The 14,320-nt window shown below is 49.3% G+C and overlaps 1 protein-coding gene across 2 annotated transcripts in view; it reads right to left on the bottom strand.

Annotated features, from left to right (window-relative positions):
• The window catches only part of AXL (AXL receptor tyrosine kinase), a 77,762-nt gene that overhangs the window by 43,567 nt on the left and 19,875 nt on the right, over positions 1-14,320 (bottom strand). For both annotated transcript variants that reach the window (XM_083753725.1, XM_083753726.1), the window contains exons 3-4: positions 11,239-11,339; positions 8,591-8,773 (exon numbers count right to left, since the gene is read on the bottom strand). In XM_083753725.1, coding sequence (XP_083609851.1) covers positions 8,591-8,773; positions 11,239-11,339 — 284 coding nt within the window. The remainder of the gene's footprint in view (positions 1-8,590; positions 8,774-11,238; positions 11,340-14,320) is intronic.

Here is a 14,320-nt window from a genome sequence, read left to right as displayed (position 1 = left end):
CGTAGGTGGAAAGAGATGTTTCTTCTTTTTCTCTCTCTCATAGTCCTTTGCAGGTGGACCCATAGGATTGATGTGGCAGCGTTGAAACAAGAGGACCGCACCCTTTTGGAGAAGTGCATTATGCGCTTTTGTTCTTGCACATGCCATGTGCCTCCCTCTTGCCTTGTCACCTCCACTTTTATAGTTCTTGGGCATCCTTTTATTGCAGTAGCTTCCTTCTGCAGAGAGACCACAGACATCTTTCTGGAGAGACTATTGACAAATTGCACGCCGAGCAGGGAAGCCAGCAGGAAAGACAGGCTTAGGCTACTCCCCAGACAACATTAGCGCAACTGCCCAATATGTTTGGATATGTACTGTTACAAAAACTGGGTTCCGCCTCCTCCTGTCTCTGCTGAGCGGTGGCAAGAGCCCGGGGGATCCAGGCATTCACCCACAGCCTGTGTTCCTTTGGGAAATTGAAACATGGCGGAGACTGTCGTAGCTTTGAGAAAATATGGTTTATTCACACCTTCAGTGTGCTGGTCCCGGGGGGAGGTTACCGTGGGGCTAGGTCCAGGACCTGAGTCGAGGGTCGGCAGACAGTCCTCCATGGGCGAAGCAGGGTCCAAAGTGAGGAGCCAGGCAAGGACAGGAACTCTGGAGGAACAGGACTGGGTGCTGGCCGAAACAGCTCTTCAACGACGTTGCTCCCGCAACCTGGGACCAGGCTGACTGGCCTTTATCTTCTCTGAGGCCAGGGGCAGTCCTGGCCCCCAGGAGACCCGTCTCTCCTGGCCTTAAGGCGAGCACTCCTCCTGGGAGAATCCAGTTTCTTCCGCCTCTCTGCCCCGAGCCTCTGCAGCTCAGGAGAGGCTGGAGGGTTACTGGACCCAGGGGGAGACTCACCTTCCCCTGACAGGGCTGGGAGAGGCGCACCTGTAGGCACTGTGTCCTCAACCACCTCCGGAGCCAGAGTGGATTCACCTGGTGCCTGCTCCTGAGGATCCGGCACAGGTGCAGGTGCTTCAGAATCAAGGCCCTGCGCCAGTTCAGCCAGCCCTGGAGGCAGGGACTCCTGTGCAGCTGGGATTCCTTCGGTTCAGCCTCTGAATCGGATTCCCAGGCCATGACATTCAGTCTGCATGGAGGGAGTCCAAATCTTACAGGATGGTCCTTACAAGAGGGGCTTGTCCCTCACAGGAGTGCAGCCATGCAGTCCAAGGCATCTCTCCTAGCCAGCCTGCAGCCAACCTGCCCAAGATGGGCCCCAGTCTTCCTTCTTATTCTTTTCAGAACACCTTGCTCAAAATCTCTCTTCTCCTGTCACTTCAAATACATACCCCATCACCTTGGCAACAACCATCTTCCCAGGCCCAAGGATTCCTCTCGGATTGCCCATCAGAGTGCCAGTGTGGTGTAGTGGTTAAGAGCGGTAGACTCGTAATCTGTTGAACCGGGTTCGCGTCTCCGCTCCTCCACATGCAGCTGCTGGGTGACCTTGGGCCAGTCACACTTCTCTGAAGTCTCTCAGCCCCACTCACCTCACAGAGTGTTTGTTGTGGGGGAGGAAGGGAAAGGAGAATGTTAGCCGCTTTGAGACTCCTGAAGGGGAGTGATAAAGCAGGATATCAAATCCAAACTCTTCTTCATCATCAGCACCTTTTGTCGTTTAACACATTTGCTCTTCGCTAGGCCAGCCAGACTGGTTTGCATAAAATATGCTCTGGTTTCCGTCACATGACCAAGAAAGCTGTCTGTGGACAAACACCGGCTCTCTCAGCCTGAAAGCGAGATGCGCACCACAACCCCATAGTTGCCTTTGACTAGACTTAACCGTCCAGGGGTTCTTTACCTTACCTTTACCTTTACTTTACCTACATAAAAGATGTGTTTCGGTTGCACTGTATTTCTTTTTCCTACAGCTAATCACTAGATTTGTCATGGGATTCCCACAGATTGAATCCACATTCTCCTTCAGCAAGTAACAGAGCGAATCTGCAGCTTTTAATGGACTGTTTCCCCCTTTCCTCTGTCCAAACAGCAAAAGCCACACCAGAAAACCAAAACTCTCGTGAGAAGCTGGTGAACAACTAATTATTTAACCCTGAGATTATGCAGGCCGCTTCTATTTCTGACCAACATTTCTTGAACAAATGTGATAATGTGCGGCCTTCCTACATTTCAGAAACCCTCCCTTCCTCTCTGGAATCAGAGGAAGACGATCCCCTGCCTATCAAGAATGCAATTTATCACCAACGGCAACAAGGGGGAACAGCCTGTAGCAGGGAACTGTGTGGTTCACTAGTATTTCCCCATATGCTTAGGGAAGAATGCACAGAGGTAGCCAACGTGGCAGCTTGCAGATTCTGATGGACTCCAACTCCCATCATTCCCAGCCAGCATGACCAATGGTTAGGGATGATTGGAGCAGTCGTGGTTGCATCTGGAGGGCCACAGATTCTGTATCTCTGCTTAGTTAAGATTCCTGCATTGCAGGGGTTGGGTTAGATGACCCTTGGAATCCCTTCTGACTCTAAAATTTGATGATTCTCACACCATTTCACTTCCCAGAGAGGTCTGCACCGAGTCTCTTTTCCTCCCTCTCAACTGCCCACATTTCAAATGGCAATAACGTCCGCCTGTCTGTCCGTCCTGGCAGGGTATGACCCAAATTCCAGTGGCCCACCAAGTGCCAAGAACCCTCAAGCAAGCCATTCTGCACAACCAAAGAGCACATTTTCGACGCTCTGTGTTCAGGTGGGCCTACCACATGGTCAGAAATAACCCTGGCCTTGTGCCTTTAACATCACTTTCGTTCCACGCCGAAGAGATAAAAGCAGCATCTGCTTAAATGCTCCTCTACCCTGGGCTGTCCGCAAATGCATCTTTCGTTGCACGGACAGGCACTCACCTCTGACATGCATAACCACCCCTGCCTCATCCAACTTCCTCCATTCCCCGGGTCACACTCCCTTTGCCCGCACATTTCTCAACCTTTTGCATCACTCCCCTCTCTTTTGCACGCATCAACTTATGGCAAACCTCCTCTCCAAGAACATCCCTCATTGCCACATGAAAGGTCATCCAACCACCCAGATATGGGACGGATGCACAGTCTGGTGGACGCATGTCCCTTTGGTGAGGACAGGACTTCCGGGAAGAAAGAAATAATCTACGCAGCGTTATCACAAGCGGGGGAAGAAAAGAGCTGGAATATTTCCTCATCAAAATAAGTAAGCTCAAAAAGAAAGACAGGTACAAGTGCGTGGGCTCGCCAAATAAATAAAACGGTATCTCCCTACGCTTTTGTTTTCCCATTTGTCCCACTAAAAAAATTAATTACAGATGGAAGTGGTTGTGTTTCCGACATGACCCAAACGGTGCTGTAAGCTGACAGGGACCAATCCGGCCACATGCTTCCTCACCAGTAAACAAAAGGAAATCGCACCATTGCAAAAAAATCGGTCACTAGGCCCACTGGATATTTTTCGTCCATGAGAAATCTCTTCAGAAAGGGCCATTTGCCAGGCTCTTGAATACCAGTGGTCTAAATCAGAGGTATCAAAGCCTTCATCCTTTTCCAGCTATCTTTCAGTCACTGCCTGGGCCCCACATCTGCCCATTCACCGCCCCTCGTCCTAATGCTCCTCTGGCCGGCTTCCTGCAGCGGCATCCGGATCCTGGCTTGTGACTCAGATGCATGTCACCTCCTGCCCAGAATTCCCCTTCCCTGACTCACTGTGTGCCATGGCTAGGCCAAATGAGCAATAAGAGAAATAAGAGGCACGGCAGGTATGTGGGGCGAGGCAAAACACGTGCAGGGTAGAGGAACACTATTCAAGACACTGGAATGGCTGGTTTTTACCTCAGCTCTGAGGGGAGAGGAGGAAGGGAAGAGCACGACAAAGGACAGTGTGTGAACATCGGAGGGCAACTGTTTTTAAGAGAACTGAAAGTGCTTGGAGAGACACAATGCATCTATCTTCCCACAGGGAGCGGAAACGGGGTTTTTTTCGTGCCACTGTTGCCTCTGGTCAAACAGGCCAGAGGGGCAAACCCCCTCCTCTTGTTCTCTTTTCAAAACCCAGCAGAACAATTTTGACCCCAGGTAACCACAACAGGGCAAAAGAAATGTGTGCATAGCTGCTGCTAATCTGTCACCTTCCCCTCCCCAGATGTTTTGCACGGCCACTAATACCCTCCAGATGTTTCAGGGGAAACGCTTCGCCTGCTGCGGGCTTGGGCCTTGTCCACACAACCTCCTTAAAACGACCGCTCGGCCGCTCCTTTTCTAAATATGGATTGAAGCTGGTGGTGCCTCAGTAAGAGGGGGAGGGAGAGACATCAAAATGAAGCATTTCAAGCTCTAGGGGGTAGGATTCGAACTCATGGCTTCAAGTTAAAAGGAAGGAGATTCCGACTAAACATCAGGAAGAACTTTCTGGCAGCAAGAGACGTTTGACAGTGAAACGGCTCTCCCTCAGGAGGTCAGGGACTCTCCTTCCTTGGTGGTTTCTAAGCGGAGTTTTGACGGCCGTCTGTCATGGATGCTTTAGCTGAGATTCCTGCATTGCAGGGGGTTGGACTAGATGACCCTCGGGGTCCCTTCCAACTGTACAAGTCTCTGATTCTATGACAGGACAGCCACAGGATAGATATGGATCGTGGAGCAACACCATTTTAAAAACCGGGATGAAAAAAGAAACACGAGCTGCAGATCAGGGTTTTGTTTTGTTATTTGAACCCCAAAGGGAACACAGACCCCCCTTTCTTCCCTTTTGTTATAGGAGGTGTTTGGCTGACATCCTTTCAAGAGTCAGGCCCAAGCTAATGCGAAAAAGAGGGAAAAGCCTGCAGGCAGAAGCAGGACGACGGTGGGTGGATTTTCAGGGCAGTGAGTTACAGCTTGGGTGTTACAGAAGCCAGGCATTTATTATTATTATTATTATTATTATTATTATTATTATTATTATTATTATTATTAATATCCCACCCATCTGTCTGGGCTTCCCCAGCCACTCTGGGCGGCTTCCAACCAAATATTAAAATACAGTGATACCTCAGGTTACATACACTTTAAGTTACAGACTCCGCTAACCCAGAAATAGTGCTTCAAGTTAAGAACTTTGCTTCAGGATGAGAACAGAAATCATGCTCCGGAAGCACGGCAGCAGCAGGAGACCCCATTAGCTAAAGTGGTGCTTCAGGTTAAGAACAGTTTCAGCTTAAGTACGGACCTCCAGAACGAATTAAGTACTTAACCCGAGGTACCACTGTACAGTAATGCATCAAACATTAAAAGCTTCCCTAAAGAGGGCTGCTTTCCACCTAGGCCCTTCTGCATTCAAAGAGTGTGCCCTTCTCTCTGAAACTACCGTCAGAGGCCCCCGCAGGAGAGTCTATTGCACCAGCCTCAGGTTCCCAAACCCTTCCTCTCTTACTCGGTTGTCTTGCAAGTATTTTCCCCAAGCTCTTCCTTGCAATACTATGGCAAGGACATCTTGCCATTTGCACCACTCCTTTGCCTCCAACCCACCCTGCGTCTGAAGAAGCAGCATGGCACAGACTACACTCCCAGGCAAGAACAGATTCTGGCGGAAATCTCCGTCCTACGCATGGAAGTCCCACCGGGCTCAAGGGGGGGTTGCCTCCAGCATCCCCTGTGCTTAGGGCTACAGCCGAAGGAGACTCTTGCTGCCAAGATTTTGGTTTCTATTCGAGGAGCAGCAAGAGATGCCCTTTGGCCAAAGAAGCCCTTCACACCCACTTCCTCTTACCCAGGCGTCTGGTTTGAGGCTCGCAACCCCACGCAACTGCCAAATCAGCAAAAAAAAGGGAAGTAAAGGAAAATAGCTGTGGCTGGATTCAGCTAATCAGCCGGTGGCCTTTGGCAGAAAAGCCCAGTGGCGAGGATTCTGGGAAGCCCCCCCAAACTGTGCTGGGGCAAGCTGAGTAGGCCATCGGCCAGCAGGGCAGGTCAGGAGCTCCAAGTGGCCCAGAGAGGATAGGAAAGACTCTCAGCAGAGGCTCCCGTCAGCATTTTTCAGGAGGGATTCAAATGCATGCTGGGAAATTTAGGCCCGCCAGGGTTAAAACACTCTTGTCACCTCAGCACAACAAATCCACTTCCTGAGACTTCCTGAGGCGAGAAGTGTGGGGTGAACAAATGAGAAACAGGAAACTGTATAAACGCCCAACAAGCAAACCAGAGCAAACAGGGGACAAATGTTTATTGCCATATTTTCTTAAGAATGAATGATTGATAAAGACAGGATGTGGTATAATCTTCACATAAGATTTCTGCAAGCAAATCAGGTAAAGGGACCCCTGACCATTAGGTCCTGTCGTGACCGACTCTGGGGTTGTGGCACTCATCTCGCTTTCTTGGCCAAGGGAGCCAAGTGTACGGCTTTCGGGTCATGTGGCCAGCAGGACTAAGCCACTTCTGGTGAACCAGAGCAGCACACGGAAACGCCATTTACCTTCCCGCCGGAGTGGTACCTATTTATCTACTTGCACTTTGATGTGCTTTCGAACTGCTAGGTTGGCAGGAGCAGGGACCGAGCAACGGGAGCTCACCCTGTTGCGGGGATTCAAACCGCCAACCTTCTGATCGGCAAGTCCTAGGCTCTGTGGTTTAACCCATAGCGCCACCCATGTCCCATGCAAATCAGAACAAATGCTTAATAAATAGGTATCCAGGAGGAGTCCGGTATTCACAATATTATGCTAAATCGACCGACAAAGATGTCAAAGGGATGAGCTGTGGTCCTTTCTTGGTTCACCTTCCACGGCTCTGAGTGGCTTGCAGTACTGCCCGTCATCTGTGGTGCCAAAGAACAAGGGGACCTTCCAAACATCCCCTCTCCCGAAATGCTTACCCGATCTCCACATGGCCCACCCATTTCCACTGCAAGTTGTGAAGCTACAGGAAACCATGCAGAGGGCCTTTTTGGTAGTGGCGCCCGCCCTGTGGAACGCCCTCCCATCAGATGTCACGGAGATAAATAACTATACGACTTAGAGAAGACATCTGAAGGCAGCCTTGTATAGGGAAGTTTTTAATGTTTTATGTTTATTATGCTTTTATACTCGTTGAAAGCCGCCCAGAGTGGCTGGGGCAAACCCAGTCAGATGGGCAGGATGCAAATAATAAAATTATTAATATTATTACAGTGGTACCTCAAGTTAAGTACTTAATTCGTTCTAGAGGTCCGTTCTTAACCTGAAACGGTTCTGAACCTGAAGGACCACTTTAGCTAATGGGGCCTCCCGCTGCTGCCGTGCCGCCAGAGCACGATTTCTGTTCTCATCCTGAAGCAAAGTTCTTAACCCGAGGTACTATTTCTGGGTTAGCGGAGTCTGTAACCTGAAGCGTCTGTAACCTGAAGCGTCTGTAACCCGAGGTACCACTGTATTAAAAACAGGATAAGCTTTGCAGAGGTGGGCATTTCACCAAGTGCTATAGCTTCTCGCACAAGCGACACCTGCTGAGATGCGTCTGGCTACCCTACCCCTTGGCCTACCTTACAGGGGTGTTGTAAGGGTTACCGAGAGAACGAAGGTGAAGCACTCTGGACCCTCGAAACAGGTCGGCGTTGTTTTCGTGAGCGGCAAGAGAGGGAGACACGCTCGCACATGCACGCACGCACACTGCCCAATTGGCATTTGGCAAGGCTTGCAGGGCCCGTTCCCACGCTCTGAAGAAAACCCCCTCCCCAGCCGAGCCATCGGGAACCAGCCACTCGCATAGAAAAGGGAACAAAAGAAGCTGGAGGCTGGGGACAAGAGGGGCTTTGAGAGAGGGGGGCACCCGAGACAATGAACAAGGACGTGAGGGAAGGGGGGAAAGGGGGAAAGGGGCACGCTCACGAAGGCAAGGCTGAATGGAGGGCGAGAATAGGGGTCCCCCTCCTGCATTCACTGCCCTTCCCTCCTGCCCCCTGCTCTTCAATAACGCCAGAGAGGGACTGGCTTGCGGGGAGAACCAGGGCTCTCTCTTTGCAGCCAGCAGAACGGAGAGGAAAAATAAAGGACGGGGGATTTTTGGCTCAGCCACCCAGAAGCAGAAAAAGGAGAAGCAAACAAAAGCTCGATCGGAGCCTCATCAGCTAGGCCCTGAAACTGTTTTCAACACCTTGGTCCAGAGCTAGAGAAAGGCAAGGAAAGAGCTATGGAGCCTGTGCAGAGTATGCTTCTTCAAATACAGAGCAACCCAGATGTCGGGAATTAGGGCTCCCAGCACGGAGAAGATTAAACTCCGCATGAAAGCCACAAAAGAAAGCCGTGGATTGAGACGGAAGAAAGCCACAGATGGATTTTGAAAGCTCTGGTCCCAAGGAGGAGATTGAGAGGGGACCAGTCCCAAACACCCAATGTGTATTTCCCCGGACAGCTGACCTCCCGGACAGCACAGGGCTTCTCCTGTAAAGTCCTGGGAACTGTAGTTTGCCCCATGGAACTACCACACCCAGCATCCTCAACAGACTACAGTTCCCACGGTTTATTTTGCTTTGGACGTATGGGACAGATGTGATTCACGTGACTTCTTTTTGTAAAGGTAGTTTCCTGAGCAGAGGAACCAGACGTGATCCGCTGTGCGACTCACCTCTCAACGCCAGTGTGGAAGGCGTCCGGGCCTGTGGGTCGTTCAAGGAGTTGAGGGGGGCGCTGTCTTGCAGCCAGATCACCCGCACTGGTTCTGGGGGGCCTTGAGCCCTGCAGCTGAGGTTGAAAGGGGTGTTGACTGTGACCTCCAGATCCTGGGGCTCTTCGGTGAAAAAGGGGAGACCTGGACACAAAAGGGGGGGCAAGAAGGAATAGACTCAGCAAATGGACACAGAAAGCTTCCTTGTGATGCGTGAATGCGATGTTCTTCAAAGCGGAATCAAAACAAACGTCAGTTTGGGTTTCCCCCAGGTTGCTGTTTATGCCAATTCAACTTTGAAGAGCGGGTTTTCGTCCCTGGTGGCGCTGTAATTTTTATTTTTTGTTATTTTACGTACAAGTTATTACCATTATCTCAAATGGGTTTTTTTTATATATATATATATATATATATATATGCTTTCGTAGATTTTCACGGGTACAGGAATGCAGGTTTTGGTGTCCTCGGGTGTCTTCCCGTGTAAAAGTTGGGGTGTCTAGGCGACGTTTCGACGAGGTCTCACTCGTCATCTTCAGGCTGGTGCTTTCGGCTTCTTGTTACTGGAACAGAGCGGGATCTCAATGTTTGAGTTCCTATAAATACTGTAGAGGGGGTGTGGTGTCTAGCCTCCAATGTTCTGGGCAGAGAGGAAGTTCCCAGGCTAGTGTGCCTTTTCTTCTTTTGTTCCTTAATTACTTGAGAGATACCTTGAGTGATTTCTTGAGTGATATCCTGAGTACCACTTAGGTGGGTCATTAGGTGTGGATTAGTTGCTAAAGTCTTTGTGTCTTGACCTCTTGAACTTTGTGAAGAGTTTTCCTGAGAAGATGGCTGTATTGCACTTAGTTGTGCTTTGGCTTGGCTTCGTGTATAGGGGCGAGCTGTGGTTTTGTGGCTTGTGTCAGCCAGATCTGTGTAGGGATTGCAGGGGGGTGCAGCATCCGGAGGTGCCACCATGGATTGGCTACTGGATGGTGTCAGTAATTCATCTGTGGAGAGGGTCTGGGTTTGGGTCTGGTGTGGAGATAGAGAAACACCCTCACAACATGAACAAGCGTGACGACACATCCCGCTTGCCAGACATCTGGAAATTAGCCCTCTCCACAAAAACTGACACCAGATCCAGAGGCACACAGAACGCCAACACCAATCAACCACACCAGACCCAAACCCAGACAAAGACTTTAGCAACTAATCCACACCTAATGACCCACCTAAGTGGTACTCAGGATATCACTCAAGAAATCACTCAAGGTATCTCTCAAGTAATTAAGGAACAAAAGAAGAAAAGGCACACTAGCCTGGGAACTTCCTCTCTGCCCAGAACATTGGAGGCTAGACACCACACCCCCTCTACAGTATTTATAGGAACTCAAACATTGAGATCCCGCTCTGTTCCAGTAACAAGAAGCCGAAAGCACCAGCCTGAAGATGACGAGTGAGACCTCGTCGAAACGTCGCCTAGACACCCCAACTTTTACACGGGAAGACACCCGAGGACACCAAAACCTGCATATATATATATATATATACTTATGTTTCAAAGTGTGTCAGAAAGGAAATTGAACAAAATTAAATACTGTCTATAAAGCAATACAGGTACAGATCCATAAAACATCAAAATCTATTAAACAGGATTCTGCTCACTCAATATCATTCGCTCAAGATTGCATGTCTGCTAACACACCTGTGTTATTTATTTTGATTTATTAGTTTTATATACTGCCCTTCATCCAAAGATATGAAGAGGATTCACAGGGTAAAAACACAAGGTAAAAAAATGCTAGTAAATACTTGAAACCAAAACAACAAAACAATACCCCCTCTCCCACAAACACATATAAAAGGCTGTAGAATATTAATCAACCAAAGGCCTGGTTGAAAAGGAATGCCTTTGCCGGGTGCCTACAGGCATATAACGAAAGCGCCAGGCGAGCCTCCCTGGGGAGAGCAATCTACAGACAGGGAGCCACCCCGAAAAAGGCCCTGTTCTTGTGTTGCTTTCCTCTGGACCTCTTGTGGAGGAGGCACACAAAGAAGGGCCTCAGATGCTGAGTGCATTGTCCGGGTTGTTGTATATTGAGGCATTGTGGTCCTGAGCCATTTAAGGCTTTATAGGCCACCAGCACTTTGAATTGGGCCCAGAAACTAATTGGCGGCTTGGGACATAGTCTACAATCAGGCACAGCCACAGACTCTCTCCCTCTCAGCAATCACAGATCCCGACAATCCACAAACTACAACACTGGCAGGCTTCTGCTGTGACGCTCAAACCCAGTCTTATCTAGGGCTCCGCCAACCGCAGTAGAAACCCCAAACAACTCACCCAAACACTCGCACAAGGTCATCATGTATGGCTAAGGAACCAAGGTCTCACCCTAGACAAAACATCTTCCATTTATATTTACAGTACTTGTTGCGCTTGCGTTCTTCAAAACTTTCACGTTGGGAAAGTTTTGAAAGAAAGAGAAGATGGTTGCAAAGCCAATTTGGGCTCCAGCACCTCTTTGTCACCACCTTCCTTCTTCAACCCTGTGATGAACACTTGTGGAAGATCCTCTCAGTGTGATCTGGTGTGTGCACATCACACTCAGACAAACGGCGTTTACCTTCCAGATTCAGGTAGGCTTCATCAGAGAGGACTTCAGATCCGTTCACCGAGGCTGCGCACTGGTAGTTCCCCATGTCCGAGAGCTGAACAGAAGGGATGCTGTCAGGGAAGAGGAGAACAGCAACACAGGGAGTTAATTTGGCTTCTCGGTGCCTTCAATTCACTCCTGATCTGAGGAGAGAGAGCAGGGTTGTGGGATCCCTCCCTAAACAAGAGTATCTATAGTAGTGACCAGAGGAGGAATGACCGTCGGGAGGAGCTCAGAGAGAAGAAACGCCGTGGTGCATCAGTCGGACGCCTTCATCTGCCCCAGCTGCAACAAAACATGTCTCACTCGTATCGGTCTCTACAGCCACAGCAGGTCCCACAGTTCAACCTCATCCCCAAAGGCTCGCTCCAGTCAGATGCCAGCAACCTCTGCTCCTGATCTGGACCACTTGCTCAGGTGAATACTACCTGGCTAGGCTCCAGGCCTGTTCATGAGAACATGAGAAGAGCCCTGCTGGGTAGGATCACAGGAAGTTGCCTTAAACCGAGTCAAACCATTGGTCCATTTGGCTTGGCCTTGTCTGCACGGACTGGGAGTGGCTCTCCAGGGTTTCAACCCAACCTGGAGACATCAGGATTGATCCCGGGACCATCTGCATGCAAAACATGTTCTGCCACTGAGCCATGGGCCTTCCCCTCAGGATCAGTCTGAAAGTTCATCTAGACGAAGGTTACCAGACGTCCCCATTTCCCGGGGACAGTCCCCGGATTCACAAATCTGTCCCCGGAGTGTCCCCAGATTTTTATTTTAAGTGTTGTAGATTTATTAGCAGGGAATAAATGTTGCGTGATTGGTTCAGCAGCACAAGACACATCATATGGGGACTTCTGGCGAGGCAAAATGGCGGGCAGCGAGAAGCTCCTGAAGCCATCCAGAGCCAATTGCGCTATCAGGCTGGCTGATACTGGCTGAGACTGCCGCTGCCACTACCGAGGGGGAACTGGGGGAGCCCAGTGTGTCAACTGGGGGAACTACTGACACACACCCCTGCGACCCAAATTAAGCCAGGAGCGAGAGCGCCTGGCCACCCAGCCGACTGCCCAATGGCGCTCCGGGGCCAGGAAAACCCCAGAGCTGGCACAGAGAGGAGGAGAGGAGAAGGAGAAGGAAGAGAGAGAAAGAGGAAGAAGAAAAAAGAGGGGAGCTCCAACCTTGCCACACCACTGAAAAGGAGAGATAGGAGAGCACCGGGAGGGCAAGGACACATGGTCGAGCCCAGGCCTGACCCGAGCCTACTCCATGACGGCTAGCTCTCCAAGAGAGCAGGCCAGGGTCCAGAGGAAGGCCACGCGACAGAGGAGACCACAGAAGAGAAATATATTAATTATTATTTTTTTAAATAACTTTTTCTTTAATAACTTCTCTCTCTCTCTCTCTCTTTTTTAAGTGTCCCTGGATTCTTTGAAAAAATCTGGTAACCTTAATCTAGACCACTCACCCCTGACCCACCCCTGCCTCACTCCAGGAGGCTAAGCACAGGGGGGGTGTCCAACCCCCCCCCATTTCCATTAAACATCAGGATACAAAACACACTATGAGTAATACCATTAAAATCCATGGATATCCATGGTTGGATATGGAGATAACATGGCATCAGTGATATAGTAAGAAGAAATATGCAAAAATGTTTTAAGGGAAAAAATGGGTAAGACCAGAGTAATATTATTATGTCGAAGCTGAACAAATGATTAAGGGATTAAGCTATAAAGAATATGTGATAAATCGAATTAAAAGGAAAGGGAAAACGAAGACATAATAGGGTGAAATGTATAATATTAAATAAGATCTGAAAGAGGGCAAGGAACTGCTGAATTTGATTGTGTAAAGGGGAACACAGAAAAGGGAGATGTGAGGAAGTCAGGAAAGAAGGTTACAAAGATAGTAAGTTAAAAAGCGGATTCTTTTCTTTTGATCATTTATTGCCTTATTTATGTTTTTATTGGTTCTCTTTTTTATTTTTTTTCTTTGATGTGATGTATTCTTTTCTTATGTATGTTTGTTCTTCTATAAAAAATCTTAATAAATATCTTTAAAAAAAATAAAAAATCCATGGATATAAACTTGGGTCCCATATGCACCGAAAACCTCTGACAACGTTTGAGATATTTGTTAAGAGAATTGGGGCATACAGAACCAACATTTTCAACTCGACTTGAATGCCACGGCAGACTCTTCAAATGTCCCCATTTTCCAGGGTTTACAAAAGCCGCCCCGGTTTCTGATTTGATTTCAGAATGCCCTGCTTTCCCTTAGGACATCCCTATTTCCATTGGAGAAATGTTGGAGGGTATGCTGTGGCAAATTGTACAGGGGCCCAATATTTCTGATTTTAAATATTGGGGCCCCTACCCCTCCGGGTTATGGTTTATCGCTGGTTAGGGGTTGTTTGGGGACGCAGGTGGCGCTGTGGGTTAAAGCCTCAGCGCCTAGGACTTGCCGATCGAAAGGTCGGCGGTTCGAATCCCTGCGGCGGGGTGCGCTCCCGCTGCTAGGTCCCAGCGCCTGCCAACCTAGCAGTTCGAAAGCACCTCCGGGTGCAAGTAGATAAATAGGGACCGCTTACCAGCGGGAAGGTAAACGGCGTTTCCGTGTGCGGCTCTGGCTCGCCAGATGCAGCTTTGTCACGCTGGCCACGTGACCCGGAAGTGTCTCCGGACAGCGCTGGCCCCTGGCCTCTTCAGTGAGATGGGCGCACAACCCCAGAGTCTGTCAAGACTGGCCCGTACGGGCAGGGGTACCTTTACCTTTACTAGGGGTTGTTTGTGTTTTGGGTTGTTTGTGTCACTGCAGAAAGGCCGACAACCTCTCTGTTTGTTTATGGGTCATGATTCTTCCCCCTTCCATCCTCAGACTCCTGAATCCAGAAGACCAGCTGCCAGTTTCCTCCTGGACATCACGAGCAGCAGCAGCAGCAGACAAAACAAAGCATCTTACTCTTGTGCTAGTTGTGTGTGTGTGTGTTTATTCTACAGAGTTCTTTAAACCCTTCTGTTTGTTCCAGCTGAGCATTGTGTCTTTTGCTGTTTATCAA

Source organism: Podarcis gaigeae, assembly GCF_964106915.1.
Source record: "Podarcis gaigeae genome assembly, chromosome: 8".
Taxonomy (NCBI): domain Eukaryota; kingdom Metazoa; phylum Chordata; class Lepidosauria; order Squamata; family Lacertidae; genus Podarcis; species Podarcis gaigeae.
The sequence above is the reverse complement of the archived record's forward strand: the minus strand, read 5'-3'. Positions and strand labels throughout refer to the sequence as shown.